Genomic DNA, 25,671 nt, shown 5'->3' with positions numbered 1-25,671 from the left:
AGGAAGAGGAGAAGTGGGAGGGTCAGAGCAGCTGTCAGTCATTGCTCACAGAGCTTCTGCTTCAGTGCTGATTGGCTGCTTGCCCCACTGGCCCACCTCATAAGGAAGAGCAGCCGAGCAGAGGGGGCTTGCCTCAGGGGGCTGGGCCCCCACTTCAACCGGGCACACTTTAAGCGCTGTCCCTGTGAGCAGCTCTACTCGCTGCTCCTGTGGGAGGAATGCTGGTAGCTACCAGCCCCTTGTGCTCCCACCGCTGACACCACAGATGGTGGAAACGGAGAAACTGTTAGCAAATGCCTAATTCAGTCCCAGGCTAAGGCTCTGAAAGAAGCTCACAACCACCCTTGTGTGATAACACCTCTCCCCTGGCTCCTGCCGTGGTGTAATCCCAACCAATGACACAGGCCTAGACTAATATTTACAGTGGGCAAAAACGTATATTGGCTCATGACTGGCCACTGTTACCTCCTCATTCACGTCCAAACCACCTTGCAGCAGGCTGTGTTGAACAGTTAACACGTGACCAGGTCTGTGCCAAAGGGGGTGCAAATAAATTAAAACGGGTCCGCTAGTGCTTCTGCGATGGCTCCGTAGTGCATTAGCAGTCTGGTGGGCTCTCCTGCTTCTGGGCGCTAACCCAGGGACCCAGAGGTCACTGCAAATGAAACAGTTCAGGACTACATTGCTGTGGTTGTGGGACAACACAAATGGATTCAGCCAAGCTAGTATGGACACACAGACCTGTTTGTGGTTACGTTGGATCAGTTCAACTTGTCCAGTTCACTAATACGAACAAAGCCTGAGAAACTCCTACATTGGGTGGGCTCACTGAATGTTGCATGGGAAACTTTGCTCGCATTCTTAATTTGGTTTCTTTGCTGTAAAGATTTTCCTCCTTAAAGGGATTTTACCACTGTCTCGGTATCTGAAGAGTGCATGTTGACACTGTAAGCCCATTTGATGTGTTTTCAAGTGCACACATGACTGGGTTGATGGATGGATAGCCAAACACACACTGTATCTGTCCAACTTGATCAAGTACACGGGCCACTGTTGTTTATGAATGGGAGGGTTAGCCCAGTAAACCAGACGCCAGTCAGGTGAATTATTGGCATCAGTCATCTCTGAAGGGCATCTTACCTTCTCGTGCTCAGCTAGAAGGATAGTGCCTGTGGTGTGGGATCATGCTATGGGGAAGGAATGGGGTGAAGGGACAGGAGTGGAGACCCCTGGCATTCAAAAGGAACACAGAAGACACCCTGTAAGGGGGAAAATATGGATGAATCATTGTAGTGCAGAGAAGGAAGGGGCATGTATTCAATTTGAGAGGAGCAACTGGCACTGAGGTCTACTAGGTTACTCCTGCCTGATAAATGGCTCAAAAGGATAGTGGTAAGCACGTTCAGAAAATCCAAACTGCACCCGGCTGTCAGGATAGACACAGCTTTGTTCCTGCTGCAGAGACATGTGCCTTGTCTACGCTAGCAAAAGGAGGACCTTCCTTTTGGCAACTGCTCAAATTCAGCTGCACCAGTGATAAGCCACTAGTGTAGACAAGAAAAACCCCTGCCATGGGGCTAAAATAACCTTGTCTTGAGCAGTTTAAGCCTGGGACAGCTGGATTACCATTCGAAAACGCGCACTGATTTGTCCTTATAGACTGATGGTTAATGTGATAGTAACTAGATATGACAAGGGTTTGTCAATGTAGAGGCCATGTGTAAGCACATCCAAGCTAGCTTTGATGAAGCTAGGTTACTAAAAATAGCATTGTAGACACAGTGGCATGAGCATCTTTCTAGCCACTTATTTTGATGTCTCAAAGGGAACCGAGCCCCTTTGACTCTCTGACCCATGAATGATATTTACATTGGGGAAGAGAAACCAGCTACCCACTCCAGCGATGAGCATCAGATGAAAAAAAGCAGGAAACTGAGGAGACTATTCCAAGAGGGTACTTAAATATTAACTGATTACAAGAGCACTGGCAGCCCTTTGATCAGCATGCATGGGGGTGGGGGAGCATGTCATTACAGCAGGCAGAGCCTAATTTAATCTGAATTATACAGCCAACATGCTTTTAATTACATCTTTAGCCGTATACTCAAGGGACACTGTCACGTCAAGTGTGGTCTGACATTTAGGGTTTATTTTTATAGCTCAGTTTTTCTAACACTTAAGAGCCAAAAAATTTTCTCAATTTTTTTAATGGTTGTTGGCTATTTATTTTACTTTCATTTCCACGGCTAATAATGAAGGTAGAAGGGATTATTTGGAATTCCCTTTAAAACAAATAGCACACACCTGCAGAGTTTGCAACCCCCAAGTTGACAAATTGTGTTAGTACATAAGAATATGAAAGCAAGACAGACTAGTTCATTGGCACTGCCCACCGAGAGAGAAAAAGAAACAAAATTCTCAGCACAGAGAAAGGACAGTCGTGGTGAAGATTAGAGAACAGTGCACCAGTGTTACATTCCTGACTTTCTGAAGCAGTGAATCACCCTAATCTAAACACACTTCACTGATGTAAAACAGGGTTTATCAATTCCTTCAGTAGCTTGGGTATAACCCCATCTTTCCATGGTTACAGGGCTTCTCAATTAGTCTTACTGGTGGTGCAAATCTCTCTAAAGCAGACAGGAGCAGTGGTAGCTGTTCAAATAACTTAGCTTTGCCCTGTATTCAGACACTGTATAGTGATGAGTGCAGTATAAATGGCTAACAAGAGAAATTCCTAGATAAATGGTGAAAAGTAATTTGATTTCTTAGACAACCTTTCTATTAAACGGCCACTGTTCTTGTCTGCCATGGGATTTTCATCTTTCACACACACATGCATATATGTATACAAACAGATGGGTGTGCATTGTATTGTATTGCAAGGGTATTGGAAGGACTTCTGCAAAGTTCTGGAGTGGCTTAGGGGATAGGGTATTTGCCTGGGGAACACAGGGTGGTGGGCTTGATTCCCTTCTCTTCTCCCTCCCCCCCCCCCCCCCCCCCCCCCCATACCCAGAGGATGGAGCTGGCTCCTGCATTAGGAAGGCAGAATAAGGGGCCCCTCTGAAGGCAGGAAGGTGGGGTGGGTTCTGGAGTCTCTTAAGGGATTTGCCTGGGGAGGACAGGCTGGTGGGTTCAAGTCCAGCCACACTGGGAGCAGCTGGAGGCTTGAACATCTTGCTCTTCAGTGATCAGGGGGAGGGATAGCTCAGTAATTTGAGTATTGGCCTGCTCAACGCAGGGTTGTGAGCTCAATCCTTGAGGGGGGGCCATTTAGGGATCTGGGGTGAATCTATCAGGGATGGTACTTGGTCCTGCTGTGAGGGCAGGGGACTGGACTCAATGACCTCACAAGGTCCCCTCCAGTTCTATGAAATAGCTATATCCTTCAACTTTCACCAGCATCAGGCAGACCCATTTACAAGCAACCTGCTTCAATGAGACCTGCTGTGCATTTCTGGTACCTCTTTAGCTTTTGTGAATTGACTGAAAACATGCGACAGCGAGTGGATGCAACATTTATCAAAATTTTAAATAATCTTTGGGAGGAAAATCTTTGGGAGGAAAAACTCACAGGAGAACTAAATATTTTACTGCGTAAATGTGAGGAAAGCAAACAACAAGGGGGCTTTTCACCTGCAAAAGCTTTGAGAATCATACCAACTTGTAAAATGGTAGACAACCACAATAATCAAGTTTTGTCCAGTTTAGACAATGCAAACCTCCAAATGTTCACAATCACAGTGCAAGATGCCCTCACTGAGCAGAGAAGACGAGTGCCTAACCTTTATCAAGCTATCCCAACAAAGATCAATTGAATGGCAGGCATTACAAAAATAATTGGACATCTGGGCACTAAAGTTATGCTTCAGTACAATGTTGACCAAGCAAAAGGCTTAGTCAATGGCAAAATTGGCACCATTACCAATAAAATATGACCCTACTTCTGCCGCAATCAAATTCACAAAACCGATATTCCTAAAGTTGAAATTGAATTTGAAGGCGATGTCGGCAAGCACATCATTGAGCCAATCAGATGTCAATTTCAAGCGAATTTTGGATACGGCTTGGCGGAGTGGCGAATGTTTGCAATCATCCACATTTCTGCTATGTCTGTCCACAAACTACAAAGGACCTCAGTGGATAGAGCAGTTGTGAACCTTGTCTCTCAATACTTTGCACCAGCTCAACCATTTGTTGCACTTAGTCGAGTACATTCTTTAGAAGGCGTAGAGATCAACAAAATCGATCCAAACAAATTAATGGGTGACGATGTTTGTCATAAAGCCGCCTTAGAAGAATTACAGCGTCTTCGAAGCCTTCCTCCTTTTCACCAACAGAAGAATTGATCAATCACCTCAATTACTTTATCCTTGCCTTCCACACAGCAACTATTTTTCATTATAAATGTAAATACCTAATGCAAAAAAAAGTTGTAAATAAGTCTGTAGTCTTTTAGTGAGCTTTTAGAAAGATTGTCTTTTTTAAAGTTTTTTATTTATTTTTTTTTTCTTACTGCTCTTTTCATAATCACCACTGCTATTGGGAATTTAGGTAATTTCATTTGTGTTTGAAGTTATTTATTATTATTGATGACAGCTTTTAAGATGATGGTGTCTCTTTAAACAGGTCAGAAATCTATAGCATGTCCATTGCTACTCTGGGAAAGGGGCCTAATGCAAGCATCAGAAAGGAATCCATTAAAACCTAATTACAATGATAAATCATAGAGGATGAGGTTTGGAAGAGACCTCAGGAGGTATCTCATCCAGTCCCCTGCTCAAAGCAGGACCAACCCTAACTCAATCATCCCAGCCAGGGCTTTGTCAAACGGAGACTTAAAAAGCCTCTCAAGATGGAGATTCCATCATCTCTCTAGGGAACCCATCCCAGTGCTTCACCATCCTCCTCATGAAGTAGTTTTTCCTAAGATTGAACCTAGACCCCTCCACACACTGCAACTTAAGACCATTGCTCCTTGTTCTGCCATCTGCTACAACTGAAAATAGCCTGACTCCCTCCTCTTTGGAACCTCTCTTCAGGTAGTTGAACCTGCTATCAAATCTCCTCTTATTCTTCTCTTCCGAAGACTAATAAGACAAGTTCCCTCAGCCTCTCCTCATGAGTCACGTGCTCCAGCCCCCTAATCATTTGTGTTGCCCTCCTCTGGACTCTCTCCAATTTGTCCTAATCCTTTCTGTAGTGGGGGGGCCCGGAATTGGACGCAATACTCCAGATGTGGCCTCACCAGTGCCCAATGGAACACAATAATCACCTCCGTCAGATCTACTGGCAAAGTTCCTACTAATGCAGCCCAATATGTCATAAGCCTTCTTGGCAACAAGGGCATACTATTGGCTCATACCCAGCTTCTTGTTCACTGGAATCCCCAGGTCCTTTTCTGAAGAACTGCTGCTTAGCCAGTCGGTCCCCAGCCTGTAACAGTGAAAGGTTCTTCCACCCTAAGTGCAGGACTCTGCACTTATCCGTGTTGGACTTCATCAGATTCTTTCAGCCCAATCCTCCATATTATCTAGGTCGCGCCCCTCCAGCCTCTCTCCCCAACTTAGAATCATCTGCAAGCTTGCAATCCATCCCATCATCCAGATCATTAAGTACCCAAGAGCCATTTAGTTCAAGATCTATTCTGTGTCTTTCCGTGTCATCAGCAGTGGCAAGTTGAAGCCATTCACACAACTAGAAATCACATTTTTAAAAAAGGGCCATGCACATGTTGATGTCGTTTGCAAGGTCCAGGTGTTGGAAGTACCTCATCACACACATACCACTCATGAGAGAAGAATGGGACATTGATTAGGGTCCTGACCTAGGACTTGTGAGACCAGCATTCAAGCCCTTACACTACTTCAGCCTTTTGTGGGACCTTGAGCAAGCCAGCTGGCCTTTCCACACTACAGATTCTCAGGCATACAACAGGGACAGCAGCACTGCCCTACCTGCCAGGAGAGTAGGGAATAATGATAATGGGGGCCAGATAAATACTTTTGATGATGGTCCTATTAGGGCCCCAGCCCCAAAGCCACGTATGCCTCTGTTTTACAGCAACAGGAAGAGGGCATATAGCTGGGGCTGTCCATGGCAGAGGGGGTTGCTGTCTGCTGGGTGCAGCTGTACTGTAGATTAATATGAAGTCCTTAGATGAAATCCTATCCTATTGAAGTCAATGGGAGTTTTGTCATAGTTTTGACTAGGGTCACAATTTCCCCCTTTGTCTCTTAATGATCAAACACTCTGCTGGCAAAAACTCTTCCCGTAAAGTAAAGGATTTTTCCTGTAACTTCAACAGGCATACATGTCTTTGTGCTGCTCTGGAGCACTCGCCCAGGGCGGTAATGGCACTGATCACTGCTGGCAGGAATGCACGGCTACATCACCAGCAGGTCTAAAATTAAACACAGTAACTTGCCATTTTCTTCCACCCAGGCTCTTATGTTCCTCTCATCACCGCAATGTTTAGCACCTTCCAGCAGTGCAGTGAGCAATGTGGCTAATGTCGGCCCATGTGGTTGGGAGGGGGAGCCGTATTACTCTGTTTCAGCAAAAACAACAAGGAGTCAGTGGCACCATGAAGACTAACAAATGTATTAAGCCATAAGTTTGTGAGAGACAACTCACTTCTTCACATTCTTGAAGAGAAAGAAAGGAAGGGATATAGATATGGGCATGATAGTAAAATCATGCTAATTAGATTACAATTAATTAAATATGTTTGGATCTTTCTTAGACTCTTCTCTGGGGATGTTCCTCATGAAACTCTGTAAAAATCTTGAGTTTTCCCCTGTGAGGTCTGTTATTATGACCCTTGTAATACAGATGGGGAAACTGAGGCACAGAGTGGCTGACCTGACTTGCCCAAGAAGCATGTGGCAGAACCAGATCTCCCAAGTGCATGTTTTAACTATATTTGTAGCCCATTTCACAACTTTGATGTGCAATTTGCATTCATGATGTATCCCTGCCATGTAAGAGGATAAACTTCCATGCTAAGATCGGGAAATCTGTATTTACTCATGCCATCTCTAAGCACTTCTGGATGGCCCTGTGAGATCCTACAAAGATCCAGAACATTCTAGGAGATAATGAAAAACGTATCCACATATGGAACACCTGAAACATCTGACTTCAACATTCTGTTTTCCCTTTTGTCACTAACAACAAAAACAGTACCCCAAGCTTGGTGCCCCACAAGCTCAACGCCACAGTCACCTGCTGCTGAATCGGGCTCTGCCCATAACACAGGCCAGCTGCATCCTCCATGCCCGAGGGCAGCTTTCCTAACCCTCTCACAAAGCCGCTCCCTACTTTCCCCATACACCTGCTTTGAACACAGGAGGATCTGTGGCTGTCGAGACTCTTAAAAAACCCACTAGGTAAGGGTCTGTTCTTTCCCTGGCTACCTAGGACAGAGAAAGAGCAGAGGCTGCAATGTTCAAGGACTTTTACATCTGAGCAGCATTAACCCTTTCCTCACCACAGCTGCACACTCCTGTCTTGCTACCCGAATGGCGATCAGCAAACATAGGGTTGTGATGCCAGGGGCAGAGAACCGTGCTGCAAGAGGTAAATCTAGGGGCACGTGCACACGCCCAATACTGATTTATTGAACGGGCTCTGGCACCCAGTTACACACACGGCAAGGACTTGTATGCTATTGAGGTGGGTCTGGATGATAAACCCAGATCCAAATACCCACAGAGGCTGGGGATGTTCAGGTTAGGATCTGACTTTAGTAGCTGTCTTAAACTTAGTGAGTCTTAGAACATAAAGTTGAGTTAATTTTATTTGCCTGATGGGTTTTGAGCTTTTTCACTCTACATTTTCAAGCTGGCCTCCTTGGCTGTGTCTACACTGGGCCACTTATTCCGGAAAAGCAGCTGTTTTTCCGGAATAAGCTGCGAGCTGTCTACACTGGCCCCTTGAAAAGCAGTGACGATTTACTGTAAGAAATCAGATGCTTTTCCGGAAAAACTATGCTGCTCCCGCTCGGGCAAAAGTCCTTTTTCTGGAAAACTGTTCCGGAAAAGGGCCAGTGTAGACAGCACAGTAGTCTTTTCCGCAAAAAAGCCCCGATCGCGAAAATGACAATCGGGGCTTTTTTCCGGAAAAGCATCCGTGGCCAATGTAGACGCTTTTCCGGAAAAAGGGCTTTTCTGGAAAAGCATCCTGCCAATGTAGACGCTCTTTTTCCGGAAATACTTATAACGGAAAACTGTTCCGTTTTAAGCATTTCCGGGAAAAGGTGCCAGTGTAGACACAGCCCTTAACTATAAGGGCTAGAAATTCATTTTCAGTTTTGAAATGGAAGCTCACGCTCTCCTGTAATCACAGGACTCCAGGAGCTGAGGCATGGTGGGTGGGGCCTCTCCATAACTCCTCCTCTAGGGACAAATCCTACCTTAATCCATAAGGTCTGGCCACTGATTTGGAGCAAATCAGTGTCACGTTCTTGACAGCCGGATAACAAAATAGAGTCAGGACTCAACTGTTTGCACTTTTGTGCAAAAACCCAAACGTCACAGGCAAGCACTTAGTTGCCCCACTCAAAGGCAAAGGCCTCGCCCAGCTGTGGGGCCCTGGACTAGCAGTGAGCAACACCTCCTCTGTTTCAGTCTCCCCTTCTTTCCCGAGGAGAAGCCGGCAAGCTTTCTTAGCTGATCGGCTGGCTGGATTGGTCGGCATTTCTTTCAGGCCCTTCTAGACCTCTGGAGGACTGTCTTGTTGCTAGCCTGCTTTGAGTGGATTTTCCTTGAGGGGGGGGGAGGAGTCAGGGAGCCAATAGCTCCAGCTGGGGGGCAGGAAAGGCCTGAGAAACCCCCTCACACGGGTATTTAAGAAAAACACCAAATATCTCAAGATGGGAAATGGAATCATAAGAATTGGCAGTGCTGGTGGTTTCATACGATCTGGGTACGTCTATACTGCAAAGATCTTATGGCAGCATACAGGGAACATTCACGACACCACCACACACACATTCCCCTCCCCCCCCCCCCCCCCCCACACACACATGGGTATAAATTGCAAGGGGGCACAACATAAGTAAGTAAAGGCATCTGGACCCCACGCTATATGGCTGGCCTACGCAGCTCTCTACACATAGAATCATAGAGCTGGAAGAGGCCTCAGGAGTCATCAAGTCCAGCCCCCTGATCAAAGCAGGACCAATCCCAACTCAATCAACCCAGCCAGGGTTTTGTCAAGACGAGACTTAAAAACCTCTAGGGATGGAGATTCCACCCCCTCTCTAGGGAACCCATCCCAGTGCTTCCCCACCCTCCTAGGGAAATAGTTTTTCCTACTATCCAACCTAGACCTCCCCCACTGCAACTGAAGCAGCGTCTCCTCCATCTAACCGATGAGGTGACCCTCTGGGGCCTTTCCCCGTCGCCTCTCCTCTGCCAAAACCTCCCCTGACACCTGTAGCTACACACCTCAGCATGGACATAACCTGGTGTTCACTGCAGCATCAGCCTCGCATACCCTACCCACTGTCCCAAGCTGTCTGTGGTGTAGATGTGGCCACAGACAGCATAGTGGTAGTAACCCAAGGCATCCGCCTCTATCATTGCATGAGCTGCCAAGGTAATGCCATCACCCAGGAGTAAGTAGCAGGCTGTTACCCTCACAGGAGCCAGTCACTAGAAGGAGGTATACCCAAATGCATTACAAATACATACACACGTGCTTAGTTTTAAGCATCTGAGTAGTCTCACTGCCTTCAGTGGGGCTACTCATGTGCTTACAGTTAAGCACGTCAGTAAGTATTCGCTAGACAAGGCCTAAAGTCAGTGTTTTTCATGAAATTCCCTTGCCCTGGCAACTGGAGTCACACTTGGGCTGTCTTGGCTACCAACTTTTCACCCGCCCTACTGGTGTTCTCAGATTACAGCAGCATGGTGGCCTCATAAGGACATAATATTGCAGGGAAGATAAAAGGGGTTAGCAAGATGCTGAGTATAGGGTGTCACCTGCCTGTCCCAGTTCCTGCCCATAACACCCAAACCGATATGTTGCAGCTGTTGGCAGGCGCAGCCAGGTGGAGACAGACAAGTCAATGATGCCTTACTTACCCTGATAAGACACCCAGCACCAGGTTGAGCATGAAGAAAGAGCCAATGATGATAAGCGGGATGAAGTAAAGCCAGTTCCAGGTATTTCCTGCCGCATCATTAGTCTGAAGATAGAGAAGGGGAGACAGAAAAGCAATTTTTAATCAGTCCCCAGAAAAGCAAACATCTCCCAGTGCAAGGCACTGGACAATGGATCCCCCTTTCAGACTCCCTACCAACTGCACCACTATTAATTGGTACCATTACGCAGGCTGGACTAATGACTGAAATCCACGGAAGAGAATTAATGACAAATGTGGGTCTCATGGTAATGTGCATGAGGTATCCACCTCATAAAACTGCCACTAACTCCAGCAAGAATAGCTGGCTCATAAGCACCCCAAGACTAGGCCTCTCCAGTGCTGGTGACAGTGCCCTGGAGCAAAGGCCCCATTTGCCTCCTGCCCTGGGCCTCTCTGACCTCAGCATGGGCCTGTTGTCAGTCCTTCCCAACACACACTTTCAAATAGCCAACCCAGCCATCCACCTTATTACAAAAATAGCCCCTACATTCCCTGCCCAAGTAAGAATCTGAGTTACCATGTGTTATATCTGTGTTGTATTTATATCTTAATCATGACATAAAGCACACGAGGGAGATGCGGTCTTCTTATATGTGATGCAATTAATGCAGCAGATCGCAGCATGCCCTGAATCTCTCTCTTTTACACACACGCTCACACACACACACGCACACTCCAAAGACAAAAAGGAGAAAACGTCCTGCAAAACAAATAAGGGGAACTCTTTAGAACAATCTTGTGGCACCATAGAGACTAAAAGTGCATCTACATTGCACCATTATTTCGAGATCACTAGTGTTATTTTGAAATAAAGTGAGTGTCTACACAGCCATTCTGTTATTTTGAAATAATTTTGAAATAACGGATGGCTTATTCTGAAATCTGTAAACCTCATTCTACGAGGAATAATGCCTATTCGGAAATAGCTATTTCAAAATAAGGCATGTGTGGATGCTCCACTGCTGTTATGTCAAAATAGCTTCTCCCCAGGGCCATTCTAAAGTTATTTCTCCCCAGTGCATCCTGGGGCTCTAAATCCAGGTACCGCATCCACATTAGGGAAGTCTGCCTCAGACTAATGTTGAGACTTCCCTACAGCATAAATGTGTTATTTTGAAATAAACTGTTTCGGAATAACTATTCCAGAATAGCTTATTTCGAAATAAGTGGGCAGTGTAGAAGTACCCTAACAAATATATTATCTCACGAGCTTTCTGATGAAGTGGATTTTACCCATGAAAGTGCAATGATACAACATATTTGTTAGTCTCTAACGAGGACTGCTCATTGTTTTTAAAGTTACAGACTAACACAGCTGCCTCCCTGAGCATTCTTTAGAGTCATGCCAATGCCATATTTGCTTATTGCACACTTTTAGAGACCATCATCAAAACCAGCGTCTAAAACTTTCTGAGTAAGCAAGTGTGCGTACTGGAGGAAGGAGCAGGGAAGAAGCACAGGTTATAGTTTCTGACAAAATTTCTTCATTCTTTAACCACAAGGGAGCTCTTCAAGTAATTGCTTAAAAGTGAAATGCGGTGTGGCTAATACCCAACCTAAGTACCTTGGAGAGCTCAGATTCTTTTCTTGTGGATGCAGAATGCAGCAACTTGTGAATCAGCTAATGCAAAAGTTGTAGGGGGAAAACAGGGAAAATTTATACCTGTCCTTTTGCAATGATGAAGGAATGACACAGTTCTCCCACCCCGATGCAGGCCTGAAATGTCTGATAGATTGTAAACAGAACTTGGCAAATACGGCTGTACTTGTGAGCACTGGCTTGTACAAAATCTAACAACTCATTTTGACATAGCCTTTCATTCACAATGTGCCATGCCTTCTATTCACTATTCGTCAACATTGTGCAAGTGAAATTTTGCTCAAAACAGCATTCACAGGAAAAGGAAATGTCATAGATGCACTGACAAATATTTGCACCATGTGCATTCTTGAAGCCATCTTGACAGCTCCTTGTGGGGTTTGAGAGTCATCCAATCGGGGAGCAAAAACAAATACCATGTGACTTAAGTGAGCGATGACACAGTATGAATTGCAGACAAGAAACACCTGAAGTATTAATGGTGGCAAACAGCTTGTGATTCGCTCTTGGCGACATATATGTTGACACAAACCATTCCTCAAATGACGGAGACTAAGGAGAAGATTCATGAAGAACATTTCTCTGAATAACTAATGTATCCATAAATACCTATGGCAACTGTCTGGGGGCTTACAAATGATCTCTGGCAGCATTTCATGCTGTTCTAGCTACAAACCTTTGGATGGATGGATGGACGGATCCCTCTCCCCTTAAGTCATGTGCTCCACCCTCCAATCATTTTTGTTGCCCTCCACTGAACTTTCTCTAATGCATCCACATTTTTTCTGTAATGGGGGCCCAGAATTGGAGGCAATACTCCAGATGTGGCCTCGCCAGTGCCGAATAAAGAGGAATAATCACACTTCTCTAGATCTGGCAATATTCCTACTAATGCAGCCTAATATGCCATTAGCCTTCTTGGTTACAATGGCACCCTGTTGACTCATATCCAGGCTTCTCATCCACAGTAATCCTCAGGTCCTTTTCAGCAGAAATAACTCTGGTCACTCCTCTAACACAGCCAGCTGGTGATGTCGGTTCAACAGCACCACCTAGGTGTCGGTTACCTCCTCTGTCATTGTTTCTGTAGAGCTAGTGTGAGGACACCTCCCAAACACACAGCATGTTTTAGTGACAACCATACAACACTTTCTCATACCTTCCTACGCATTGAGGAGACAAAAGAAATGACTTTCAGAAGATCATAACCTATCCCTTATATGTAAGACCACAAGGATAGAAAACGAGGTTCCAAGGCACTCCCCAAGGGATGGAGTGTCACAGGAGGTTCTAGAGTCCACACAAGAGGGGGGTCTGTTCTCCACAGCACTAAGAATTCATGTCTGGACACAACTTATAGCACCACCTCCGCCCCAAAGAGACGCTTTCATGAATCAGTCTGTGAGCTGCCAGGAAGAAGGAACTCCCACGTCTCGGCAGAGCCTTGCAGCTGTCCGGGTATGCTGAACCACAGAGGGCATTAGTGGAGAGGCTGGGCTTGACTCCCACCTCCCAACTCCAGCCCTGTTCATTAACTGGGGGAAGCCGAGATCAAATCAATTTTTATGCTTCCAGTTAATGCCTGGCTGATGGCTTGCGCCACTCAGTCCCAGTCACAGCACTAGCTGGATAGGGAAGGGATGGAAATAAAATACTTGTAATGACGGGACCACACTGTATCAAGATGCAGAAGGTGCTTGTGGGCAGTTCCCAGCATCTTCAGGACTGCTGCACTCGCACTAGTAGCAATAGTGAGGTAGCAATTTATAAGCCCAACACGTGTATCCAGCTAAGGGTTTCTACATGGCCCCCATCTCCACAGTATCTGAGCAGCTATAACAGGGCGTGACTCACCACCATGGCGCCTCCTGCTGGTCACTTGGGAATTAGCTTATTTCAGCCTGGAGCGCCCCCTTTCGGCCAGTGTCTCACCTACTGTTACCTGTTATTGTCCATCATCTTGTGTTAGGACCCTACCACAGTGCCCCACACTCTGGGGTCTCCCCTTCAGGGAACCCCCAGCCCCCTACGCCCACTTTGCCTCAGTACCCCATGGCCAGTCATCATCTAGCCCCAGCCTCAGGGGCAAACTGCAGTCTGGCATGGCCACTCCTCATTGGCGAGGGGTCTGGACCTGCTGCCTTCTGCTGCCCTGGCTGCCTCCCTGCACCCCTAGTCCCCTCAGGTCTTGAGAGCAAGGCCTCAGCCTGGGAGCTTGCCTGGCCAGAGCTCCCCAGCCCTGCCTGCCTTCCCCCAGCCCTGCTCTGTGTCAGAAGCCTCTAGTTTCCCAGCCACAACTGGAGCAAGAGCAAGTGAGTCTCTGCCCCAGCCGGAGCCCTTATTAATACAGCTACAGCTGGGCCCCAATTGGCTGTATCTGCCACAGCCCAGCCCTCACCCAGGGCTGCATTTAACCCTTCTTTAGCCAGTGCAGGGCAGATGCCCCCACCACGGCACCTCACAATCTTCCGGGCATTTATCCCACAGCCACTTTTCACTTGAATTTGCAGGAGGAAAAATGCTGTTCGGGGGCAACTGAAACTCTTTGCAAACGCAGGTCAAATCTGGCAAATACTTTCGGTGAATAAACTAGGAGGAGTTAGGGCCAGATTACACTTGGGTGGCCAGCAGGGTTCCCACTACGCTGTGCGCTTGGGTGGCCACCCGGGAGAGATTCAAAGGCCACCCATCTGATCTGGAGAGTGCCCACTGCTAGCAGCAGCTGGCAGCCTGTGTTTCTATTGGTGGTGCACATTCACACATGCTTCAGTCCACATAAAATTATTCCACACATGGATGGGAAAAAAATGGAGGGAACGTTGGTGGCCAGCCCAAGCCATCACCCATGCCACTGTGGCCACAATGCTCGTAAGCAGCACCTTGAGCAGAGCTAGCATGCGTGTATCTAATTGAGCTGGGAATCACACCTCCCCGACGCTGTCTAGCCCAATCCTCATACATTCTTGTTAATCTAATCCATGCTAAAGCCTTAGGCTACCTTGCCTCATTGCACTAGTAACGCTCCGTCTCATCGTGAAGTATTTTAAGATTATGCTTTCAAACAATCTGCATGACAGCAATTCACTCCTGCCTGCAATCGGCTGCACTGACTAGAAACCCTTGCATGCGAGCCTGCCTCTTTCCCTTCTCTGGCCCTTGTCTTGGAGAGGGGTTAAGGATGCAACTTTGCAGGTGGTTTGGCGGCACTGAAAATGCCAAGGGACAGAGCCCTTTTGCCCTGTTACACCGGGGGGAGGAGGCTGTCTCTGTTTTCAGAGCTACTCGACACTAGAGGAGAAGGAGCGACGGCCGCGCTCGGCTCGACCCAAATCCATCAAACGCGAGATGGGATTTCTGTTCCAGCCAGCACAGATCAATGGAGACCTGCCAGCTCGGCCTTCTCTCCCCCACCCCGTGTACGTCACAGCAGTGGAAAATTCCACCTCCAGGGACCCTACCTACTTTCGGTTCCACACTCCCCCTGGCTGAGGGAATCACCAGGGGAGCTTAATGAATCGTGGGTATAGCTGCTAAATTCCACATTCCATGACTTCAAACGGTGCTGATCAAAGGGGACACATGCCAGCATCGGTATGAAAAAGGAGCATGTAAAAACTCCTGAAGACTTTGCCGCCATTTTCAGCTCCACTTTCTCTAATGAAGGGGGTGGGGGCTGGCAGGAAAAGTGTGATGTTCCCTGCAGAACCATACCACGGAGCAAACAAGGGGAGGCTGCTGCAGTTTCTATATGAACTAGTGTAATACAATTTGCATTAACAGCGAGCCTCTGACCTAGTAATTCCCAGGTGCCTAAGACAATAGGGAAGTATCACACATGCCCTCTTAGGTAGACAAGTATTAAGAGATGATTAAATTAACCTGTTTAACAGATGAGAAGTCTGAGACACAGAGCGATTGGGAAGCTTGCATCAGATTGCAATACGCATTGGTGCCAGAGAAAGGAGCAGAATCTGAGGGTAGGTCTACACAGCAGCGTTCTTTCAGAGTAACGGCCGTTATTCCAAAAGAACACTGTGAGTGTCTACACAGCAATTGTGTTATTTTTAAATACATTTGAAATGACGGACAGCTTATTCCGACTTCTGTAAACCTCATTCCATGAGGAATAATGCCTATTCCGAAATTGCTATTTCGAAATAGCTGTAGTGTGGACGCTCCATTGCTGCTATTTGAAAATAGCTCCTCCCCAGGGCCATTTTAAAGTTACTCCCCCCAGTGCCTCCTATGGCTCTAAATTGAGGTAGCGCGTCCACATTAGGGGAGCCTGCCTTGGACGAGTTTCGAGGCTTCCCTGTAGTGTAGATGCGCTATTTTGAAATAAGCTATTTTGGAGTATTTCTTCCAGAATAGCTTATTCCGAAATAAGTGTGCAGCGTAGACGTACTCTAAGAGCCCTGACTCCTTAGTTCCCTTACTTTAACCAGAATACAAATTGTCTGGCTTTCTGTTGCATCTCTGTTTTTCAGGAGTGTCTCTGTGCACACTGTGGGACACACAACACTAAGCCACCTGTGGCAGCCCGAAAGCAGGGGACTGAAGAAACCGGGTCCTATTGGTGTCCTAAAGGACCTCTCCCCAGCCTATGGGAAGTGTCCACAGAGCCCCAAAAAACAAATAATTACGTGGGACAAATAAAGAGAAAACAGAGATGGACAGGTGTGAGGGTCAAAGGGCTAAAACGAGGGAACCGGGTGGGGATACTGAGCAGAGAACCTTGGACTGCGCCCACCGCCCCTCGAAAGTCGAGAGAGAGCCAGCGGATGCCGCCCAGTGGAACTCTACCCAGATACGTGAGCGGACACAGGAACGGAAATAGGCCCCACAGTCTCAGGCCCCTCCCTCAGCCAGCCTCTGCTCCCTGGTTTTGTAAATTGCCAATTTGGCCATAGCCAGGAGGAGGTTGACCAGGAGGTCCCGTGACTTTGTGGGGCCACGGATGGGGTGTGCGTAGATTAGCAGGTGAGGGGAAAAGTGCAGCCAGAATCTCAACAAGAGGTTCTGGAGGAGCCGAAAGAGGGGCTGTATTCTGGCACACTCAAGGTAGATGTGCGCCAGGGTCTTCCTCACGCCACAGAAGGGACAAGTTTCGGGAACAGGAGTGAACCACGCCACGTACACGCCCGTGCTCACAGCACCGTGAAGGATTCTCCAACTGATGTCCCCAGTGGGCTGTGGGTGCAGAAGCCTGGTGGCAGGCAGAGACACGGGGAGTTGGGTGTGTGGGTTTACGTTCCCTGAGCAGCCCAGCCATTAGGACACCTGAAGCCCATCTGCAGTCAGCCTGGAGGGAAGGCTGATTAGAAAACCTGCCACCAGTTACGGCTTATGGGCACACTATAAAAACCCTTCCCGCGGGCCAGGCAGGGAGGAAGAAAAGGGACAGACTGGAGGAGACAGACTGAGCAGAAGACAAACCCAGAAGGCAGCAAGCGAACCAGGTCTGTTACAAGACACCAGGGAGTGGTTGGGGAAGTGGCCCAGGGAGGGGCCGCTATTCAGTGGGGCAAGGATCAAGCCTCACAGCCCCACTTGAGGCTACCCCATAGGTCCCTCGGCCGGAATCCGGAGCAAGTGGGTGGAACTGGGTTCCCCCCAACCCTCCTCCTGGCTGGTGGGCTGCCAGTAAGGAAAAGGGGGACCCTTGGACTATCGGAGGGACTGACCTCCAAAACCCTGGACCGGCCAATGATGGAAAAGGCTCTTGGAGCGGGATACCCTTCCTTCTCGGCAGTGGTCGTGACACCGCGAGTCTCCTAGGCGTACGCAAAGACCCCGCCAGGAAGCGCAGGACCCAGGGGGCTTAGCCCAGACTTGCCACACACCATTTGGGACAGGAAAAGGAATGCAGAAAAGTGTCCAAACATCTGGTTAGTCCAAAGAGCTCAACTGATAACACAGAGAGATACTGTCATCAATGGCGCATTCCCTCCCTAGGAAAGGCCAGCCACTACCTGTGCTATCATTCCAAGGGTGAAAAACTCCACTGGAGAAAATACGCCTGGAATCTCATCACCCCATTCTCCACCCCTGCGGGTTTCTAAGGATCTACATTTTCCAGTGAGCAAAATTACTCCCAGATACTCACAGGCACATTGCCTGCACTCCACCAAGCAGAAGACAGAGAGATGAAAACTAGCACATGCCTCAAGGGGCTTCTCAGCTCTGAAGGTGTGGCTAGACTTCAATTAGACACCTGCCGCCCGAGCCCAAACATCTGCAGCAGTTCCACAGCCGCTTATCCTGAGCCCCGCAAGCCCAAATCAGCTGACATGGGCCAGCGACGGGTGTCTAACTGCAGTGTAGACACACCCTAAGGGGCTAACCACAGTCTAAAACTTGGAGTTGACAGCTTCTTGCAACTTAGGCAAACACCACCCCCACCGCCCTATGCTCCACAGCTCAGCTTCACCTGTGTCAAGGAACGAATGGGACAAGCAGAATGCCAATGATCAAATAACCCAATCAACATTGCGCTGAGAGCCATTACACCCATTTTGGGAATACGTAAGCAGTAGAACCAAACAGGTCTCCCCACTCCAAGAAAATGCTGAGTAGCATATGGCAGATCCTTTGAATTCCCCTTCCTGGAACTGTGGTGAACTTTAAACAATAAACAGAATCATCGAAGAAACCACAATTCATCTTTCATTTCACCTCCTGCCTTCCTGTCCCCTTCAGCAGTCCTTGGCCACCTGTCTCTGGGGTCACAAACAATCATCAGAATTGCATGCGTGCAAATTTACACCTGGTCAATTTAACCACTGCAAACCCCTGTGTGGACACTCTGATTTCAGTGTAAGCAGGTCATTCCATTTTAGTTTTAACCCATTGCTAATCCATTTAAATGTAAACAGAAACAAACCCAGTTTAAGCTGAAGGAAGAGAGTCAGTAAGCACATAATGGCTACGTCTACACTGGCATGATCTTGTGCAAAAACTCTTTAGCGCAAGAGTTCTTGCATTAAAGTATTTGCGCAAGAGAGCGTCTACACTGGCATGTGCTTTTGCGCAAGAGCATCCGTGCCAGTGTAGATGCTCTCTTGCGCAAGAAAGCTCTGATGGCCATTTTAACCATAGAGCTTTCTTGTGCAAGAAATTCATGTTGCCTGTCTACACTGGCCTCTTGCGCAAGAACAGTTGTGCAAAAGGGCTTATTCCTGAGTGGGAGCATCATTTGTGAACAGTTGTGCAAGAAGCCCTGATTTCATACAGTAGAACGTCAGTGTACTTGCACGAGAACACGTGGCCAGTGTAGACAGGCAGCAAGTTTTTGCGCAAGAGTGGCCACTTTTGCACAAGATCGCACCAGTGTAGACACAGCCTTAGTCTTTGTTTTCAGAGCTTCTTGACACTGGAGGAGAAGGAGCGATGGCTTCTTCCAGGAAGGCAGGAGGTGAAATGAAAGATGAATCATGGTTTGTTCAACAAGTCTGTTTATTGTTTAAGGTTCACCACAGTATGATGGTCCCAGGAAGGGGAATTCAAAGAGTCTGCCATGTGCCACTCAGCATCTTCAGGTTTTGTTTTATAGGGTGTTCCAGCTATATGGCACCCTGGTATACGTCAGTTCCATGCTAACGTCATTGACACTTGTAAGAACTGTTGCATTATAAGTCTTCCCATTCCCTGCTGTTATGTTGCACAAAAAACAAAAACAAAAAACAATTTGCACAAACAAAAGTCAGCCATGGGGGAAAATTTCCCCGCTCTACATCATTTTGCTATATGTCCATATTTTTTGAACATATCTTGGACGCATAGCGGGGTCACACTGTGCTGCTTTTGTGTTCCTAAAGTGTTTGAAACTTCAACTAGGTTTCAAATGATACTAAGTTCAGCCTGGACAAGTTTTCATGCACACAATTCCTTGGTGGAGTTCCAATGGTCTTTTCTCACTCCGATATTAAGTTCAACCTACAATACAACCTAACTCCAGTCACCTGAAGAAGCGGGCTGTGCCCACGAAAGCTCATGATACCATCTGCATGTTTTGTTAGTCTATAAAGTGCTACCAGACTGTTTGTTGTTTTTTTCTACAACACTGTATGATTTATGATCTCTTCCCCCCTCCCCCACTGCTTGTTCAATGATGGGATAGCTTAGCAATCAAGACATTACATTCGAAACCCCTCTGGAATAACCAGCTCAAATCCTAATTGGTCTAAAAAGCCCTTCATAACTCTGAGACAGATCTGTTTAATATCACATATTGCTATTTTGGTAGAACCTCGCTGCGCCCCGGTGCTAAGTGCTGTACAAACACCTAGCAAAACCAGCCCCTACGTCAAGCAGCTTAAATCTAAAAGAGCAAAGAATGAGAAAAGAAAGACACAGAGACCCACAGAAAATCAGCGGGAGAGCTAGGGTTAGAACCCACCTCATTGAAGTTCCAGTGTTTTTTCCCACTGGCCACATTGGCTCTTCTACTATTGCAGAGAGATGAGACTTTGTTTTTCCAAGTCCCGGCACCTTCGACTGGACATTAAAATGGTCACGGCACTTTGCACAGAGCAGGGGCTTAGGAATGAATGTAAAACATTAGCCTTGTGGTCTTAGCTGTGATAAGCATCCAAAATGCTGAGCTGCTTATTTGAACATCTAGGATTTGCAAAATTTGGCAGTCCCCCAAGGTGTGTCTGGTTGAGCCAGCAATACTATAAGAGTGGGTGGTGGTTGTCTGTTCCTGGTTTCGCTTGCGGCCAGAAGAGACAAAAGGGCGCAGAAACAGATGGGTGGCAAGGACCTGATGACTCTTTTATGGAAATCGATCAGAGAGGACTGGTCTGTAATTGCTCAAGTGTTGGAGGCTGCTGGAGATGCCCCAATCTTGGCTCTTCATGGGCATTTCTACAGTGCAATCGGACTTGTGATTCCAGCCCATGCAGCCAGACCCATGCTAGCTCAGGAACCCATGGCAGCACAGGCTAGCTGTCAGACTACATACCACTGAAGGGTTTATACTAAGGCAGGTACCCCACACTACCACCCGGCTACTGGTACTCAGGCTAGCTGGAATCCAGTTAGCTCAGGAATGTATGCACATGCTACAGTCACACCTCTGATTGCCGTGTAGACACACCCTAAGTATGAGCCTGGATTAAATAAATGGAACGTCCTTTTACTGCTTTCCTGGACATTTGGGAGACATCTGGGTTCATTGTGTCCATTGATCCAGAACGGAAGGTCTCTGCAGATAGTGGCTCTGTCTGTAGCACAATCCATTTATTTTATCAGGGTAACTCTTGGTTAACACCAACAAAAGAGAAGAATTGATGTATTTGGCTTTGCACTGTGGAGTTGTCCAGATAAGTTTCCCCTCTTGCCTAGGGTTGAAGACTTGACTTGAATGCCCCTCCCTCTTCTAGGAAAGGAGCACTGTCACTATGGTGACACAGGAGCCTCTATGGGTATGAAAGCAGCCCATGCAGATGTTAACAAATAAATGTTTCTCAGTGTTCTGGGGTTCTGGAGTTCAGCAGAGAAGAGATTCAATTTGACAGAGGTATCCGAGGTGGAAATAAACATATCATTAGCCCTTTGGTTTGTCGTGTACAAAACTGCATGACGTCCCCAAAGTTCACTCTATCTTAGTTAATTTAACTACTGGCAGAATCTGACTTATTTGGGGCAATTAAAGTATAATCTTTCCTTAAAGAAGCACTTTCACATTGGGGAAATCTCTCAGCTGTCTCACTGCGCTGAATTCCATTTACCTTTCATCTGATTTTCACAATTCTCCATGCCACTTCTGCTAATTAGCAAAAGCCATTTGTGCTTTATTTATCTCTGTTACTTCCTACTCATAGCTTTGGGTGCACATACACACTGCCATAATCAAAGCAAGCAACAGAGTGCAATTTGGACCAATTTCCAGATGGAGCCCTCCTCTACCCACCCAAACAAATGTCTTCCAGCATCTGCTCCCAGCCACTGAGCCCTCCACCCTAGAAAATGAAAAGACTTTGCAACAGGACAACCATGGATTCCAGGGGACTAATGAGAAGTGAATTCCAGACTACTCCACACTGAAAATAGCCATTTTCTAGCCACTCCCATTTCAGTCCGGGGGCTATAAAGTCAAGCACCATTGGCAATTTCACACAGAGAGGCAGTCACTGAGCCAACTAGAACAAGTTATTTATCTCTCTACGGTATTTAATAAGGATATTAGTGTATAGTCAAGTAAACGTTTAACCTATAAGCCTAAGCTTAGCGGTTAATCGTATCAACTACACACACTCCCCCTCTCCTTGCTGCCTCTGCATCAGAGGCAGCAAGGAGGGGAGCGGGAGCTGGTGCCCATGAGGAGCTGGCTTTAAGCAGGCTCCCCACGAGCACTGGATCCACCTACTCCGCCACACATTGAAAGAGGCAGCAATGCAGAAGTTAAGGGGAGCAAGCAGGAGGCAATACTTGCAGGGTGCTGGCTTTCAAGCCAGCTCCCCATGCGTATCGGCTCCCGCAGACCCACCTGCCCCCCCCTTGCTGCCTCCCACAGCTCCCACGGACCCGCCTGCCCCCCTCCTTTGCTGCCCTCCCACCCTGCACTGCTTCCTCAACAATATTTTATGCAGTTACACAACTATGGAATTACACAATATCTAACATCCCTAGTATTGAAATGTGCCCCCCATTAGCACACTATCAGCATCTCTGCATCATACGTTCATCTTCGCAGCAGCTCTATGAGGCAGGGAAGTGTAGGGTTCTCCACCGGGACATTCGTCCTCCTATGCGCTAGAGTTCTACGTGCGAACATGAACACTGCGAGTTGTACCTAGAGATCACGTAGAAGTGAGGCCAGACCCCACAGTGTCACCCATCCCCTGTGCATTAAGCAAAGGGGGCGCATTCTGCACTAGCCGAAGGTTCAGAATGGTCTTCAGCTGTAGCGCTAGCAAGCAGCTGGGCAAGGCAAGTATGTTGCCTGCAAAGTGGTTATTAAGGGGGACTTTTTTGCAAATGTTCTTTTTTGAGTATTTTGTCCCCTTTGGCTCGGCAAGAAGCACGTGTACCAAGTCTTTCATTAGAGCTTTTGTTCCCTCTACCATCTTTGTTCACGAACTGACCCAAACTGTTCTTCCTTTTAATGGGCCCTCTAGATAGTTCGTTGGGCTTGTGACAAAATTTTGATTAGCTGCAAATTTCTGAAATCCTGTTAACTCTTCCTGGGTTTTGGCTTACTCAAGGGGTTTTTTTTTCCCCAAAATATATTAACTTTTGGTTTTGAAATTTGTAGTTCCTTTTTTTCTACATTATCTTTTCTTCCCCTTGTTCTTTCCCTTTCCTTGTACTTTTTTTCATTTTTGCACATATTTTGGCACTAAAAATAGTGAAGGGGAGGAGGTAAAGCAATAAAACAAAAAAGTTTCTGTTTTCCAATTTCATCATAACAGAAAATGTAAACAAAAATAATGAAGTTGCAAGAATTTCCAATTTTGGAAAAAGGGCCATTTTTCATCTACATTTTTTGGGGGAAAAAACCTGGGCTTTGGAATTTCTTTTACTTAATACAGGTTTACACTAGGACTTTATTTTGAAATAATCCCCCTTAGCTTATATTTGTAAACAGAGCATGCACACCACCAAACACACTATTTCGAAATAACAGGCCGCTTAATTCAAAATCTGTACTCCTGCTTTTCCTCAGGAATAATGCTCATTCTGAAATAAGCTTGTGGGGGCAGCCTAGTTAGTCTGTACAGAGAAAAACAACAAATGGTCTGGTAACACTTTATAGACTAACAAAACATGTAGATGGTATCATGAGCTTTAACTCCGGTCATCTGAAGAAGTGGGCTGTGCCCACGAAAGCTCATGATGCCATCTACATGTTTTGTTAGTCTATAAAGTGCTACCAGACCATTTGTTGTTTCATTCTGAAATAGTTATTTTGAAATAGTGGGAATGTGGACACTCCGGTGCCGCTCTTTTGAAATAACTACTCTCCACAGTAATTCAAATTAATTACACCCCAGTGCTTTCTGGGGCTCTAAGTCTAAGGTCTAAGTCTAAGTCTACCACATTATCGCAGCCTGCCTTGGACTAATTTTGATGCTTCTCTGTAGTGAGGACATGCTAATTTGTTAAATCGGGACTTATTAAGTTGAATTTAGTAATTTTGAAATAGTTTCCTAGTGTAGACATGGCTTTAGAGTTTTTGTAAATATGCATCCATTAGCAATGCACAGGTAGGCTATACTTGTTATGATTTCTATTTGAGATTTTCCTCCTGCTCTGTGCTTTATAGAAACGCAAATGCAATTGCATTCCTCTGGTGCTTTCTTTCAGCTAACCAGTGGACAATAAACCGTTATGACCAGATTAAAAATAGGAAGTTTAACAATATGAAGTGCTCATGTCTGCGGATGCTGTAAGAGGCAGAGAACCCTACTGAACAACCATTGGTCTACAAAAGGCTATAAAAAGTGCGGCTTAGTGGAATTCTGCCCAGTCAGATGGGTCACAGTCAGGGATTTCACCTCACTAGCTCCTGTTTCCATAGACACATGAATTAGCCGGTGATAGCAAATGGATGCAACTTTGACTTTCAATGACACAGTCATAACAATAACAGCACTTCTGTCACACTTTTCACCAGTAGAACTCACAGCACTCTATGAAGGAGGTCGGTATGATCACCCCCATTTTAAAGATGTGGAAACAGAGGCACAGAAACTTGCAAAGTTCACCTAGCAAATCAGAAGCACAGCTGGAAACAAAATCTAGGTCTCCTTAGTTCCAGTCCAGTGCCCGAGAAGCATAAACCCACATAATAGCTACTTCCAAACCATCTTCATCAGTCCACTTTAACTTGGGCATAGATACAGACTGGTCTACACTTAATACTTACATCAGCCTTATAAAATCACATCTCTGAGCACCACTGTTAAGACAATCGATGTGCCTTGGTGTAGGCACAGCCATATTGCTGAAGGAATTCTTCCACTGACCCAGCTGTCGCTGCTTAGAGAAGCTGCCTCTATGGATAGAAACCCCCTTTTCCCAACAATGTAGGACATATTTGCACTAGCACAGTGTAGGTGCAGTGCTGCAGCCAGGCCACCACAGAGCTTGTAGTATAGACATAGTGTGAGCCAAATAACTCTGGTTATTGTTTTTCAGATGACGGAGCAGATCTGGTACTTAGCTCGACTTCGGCTGGACAGTTTGGTAGAAGCAATACCAGCAGATCTTTCCAGCCAAATGAAACTGGCAGGGGAGTGGCCTAAATATTAGAAGATTCACACTAATACTGAGGTTTGCGTGGCCTCAAAAGGAGAAGTGGTAGATGGATCTGACAGAGGCAACATTGTGAAAGATCCCATGAAAACTGATCAGTCTTTGAAATTAATGGGCAGTAAACTTATCAAAATCATACTCTTCCACACATTGTATTCCTCCAAGCCCTTTTCTTTTGCAATCCCAGAACTCCTGGAATTAAAAGCAATCGCTGGAGTTTTTAAAAATGCTGGAAAATCTTGCTAACGATGAGCCTGAACCAAAACTTCACATCTGAGGCCGTCTCAACTCTGGATCTTGATTCAGATCCATTTCAGAACTGGCCCCTTTATCTTTGAAAGAGGCAGATCTGAATACCTTGGAACGTTAAGGAAGTTTAGGTCTTGGCCTGAAGGTTGTAGCTTGGGCTAAGGTTACCAGGTAGCTTCAGAAAAAATACTGGACACACTACATGTGGGGGGGGGGGAGGACTGGCTGGGACGGGAGCAGGGCTGGCTGGGAGGAGGGATGGGAAGCAGGGCTGGGGGGGGTCAGGGGCAGTGGGGCTGGCCAGGGAAGATCGGGGGGGGGGGGGGGCGGCCGGCAGGAAGCAGGGCTGGTTGGGGAGTCAGGGGCAGCAGGGCTGTCTGGGGGAGATGGGGGGGGCAGGGGG

General features: G+C 46.7%; 1 protein-coding gene across 8 annotated transcripts in view; it reads right to left on the bottom strand.

Moving 5' to 3' along the window:
• The window catches only part of CACNA1B (calcium voltage-gated channel subunit alpha1 B), a 452,780-nt gene that overhangs the window by 225,848 nt on the left and 201,261 nt on the right, over positions 1-25,671 (bottom strand). For all 8 annotated transcript variants that reach the window (XM_075906063.1, XM_075906064.1, XM_075906065.1 and 5 more), the window contains exon 7: positions 10,095-10,198. In XM_075906063.1, coding sequence (XP_075762178.1) covers positions 10,095-10,198 — 104 coding nt within the window. The remainder of the gene's footprint in view (positions 1-10,094; positions 10,199-25,671) is intronic.

Source organism: Pelodiscus sinensis, chromosome 22 (assembly GCF_049634645.1).
Source record: "Pelodiscus sinensis isolate JC-2024 chromosome 22, ASM4963464v1, whole genome shotgun sequence".
In the NCBI taxonomy this organism is placed as follows: Eukaryota; Metazoa; Chordata; order Testudines; family Trionychidae; genus Pelodiscus; species Pelodiscus sinensis.
The sequence above is the reverse complement of the archived record's forward strand: the minus strand, read 5'-3'. Positions and strand labels throughout refer to the sequence as shown.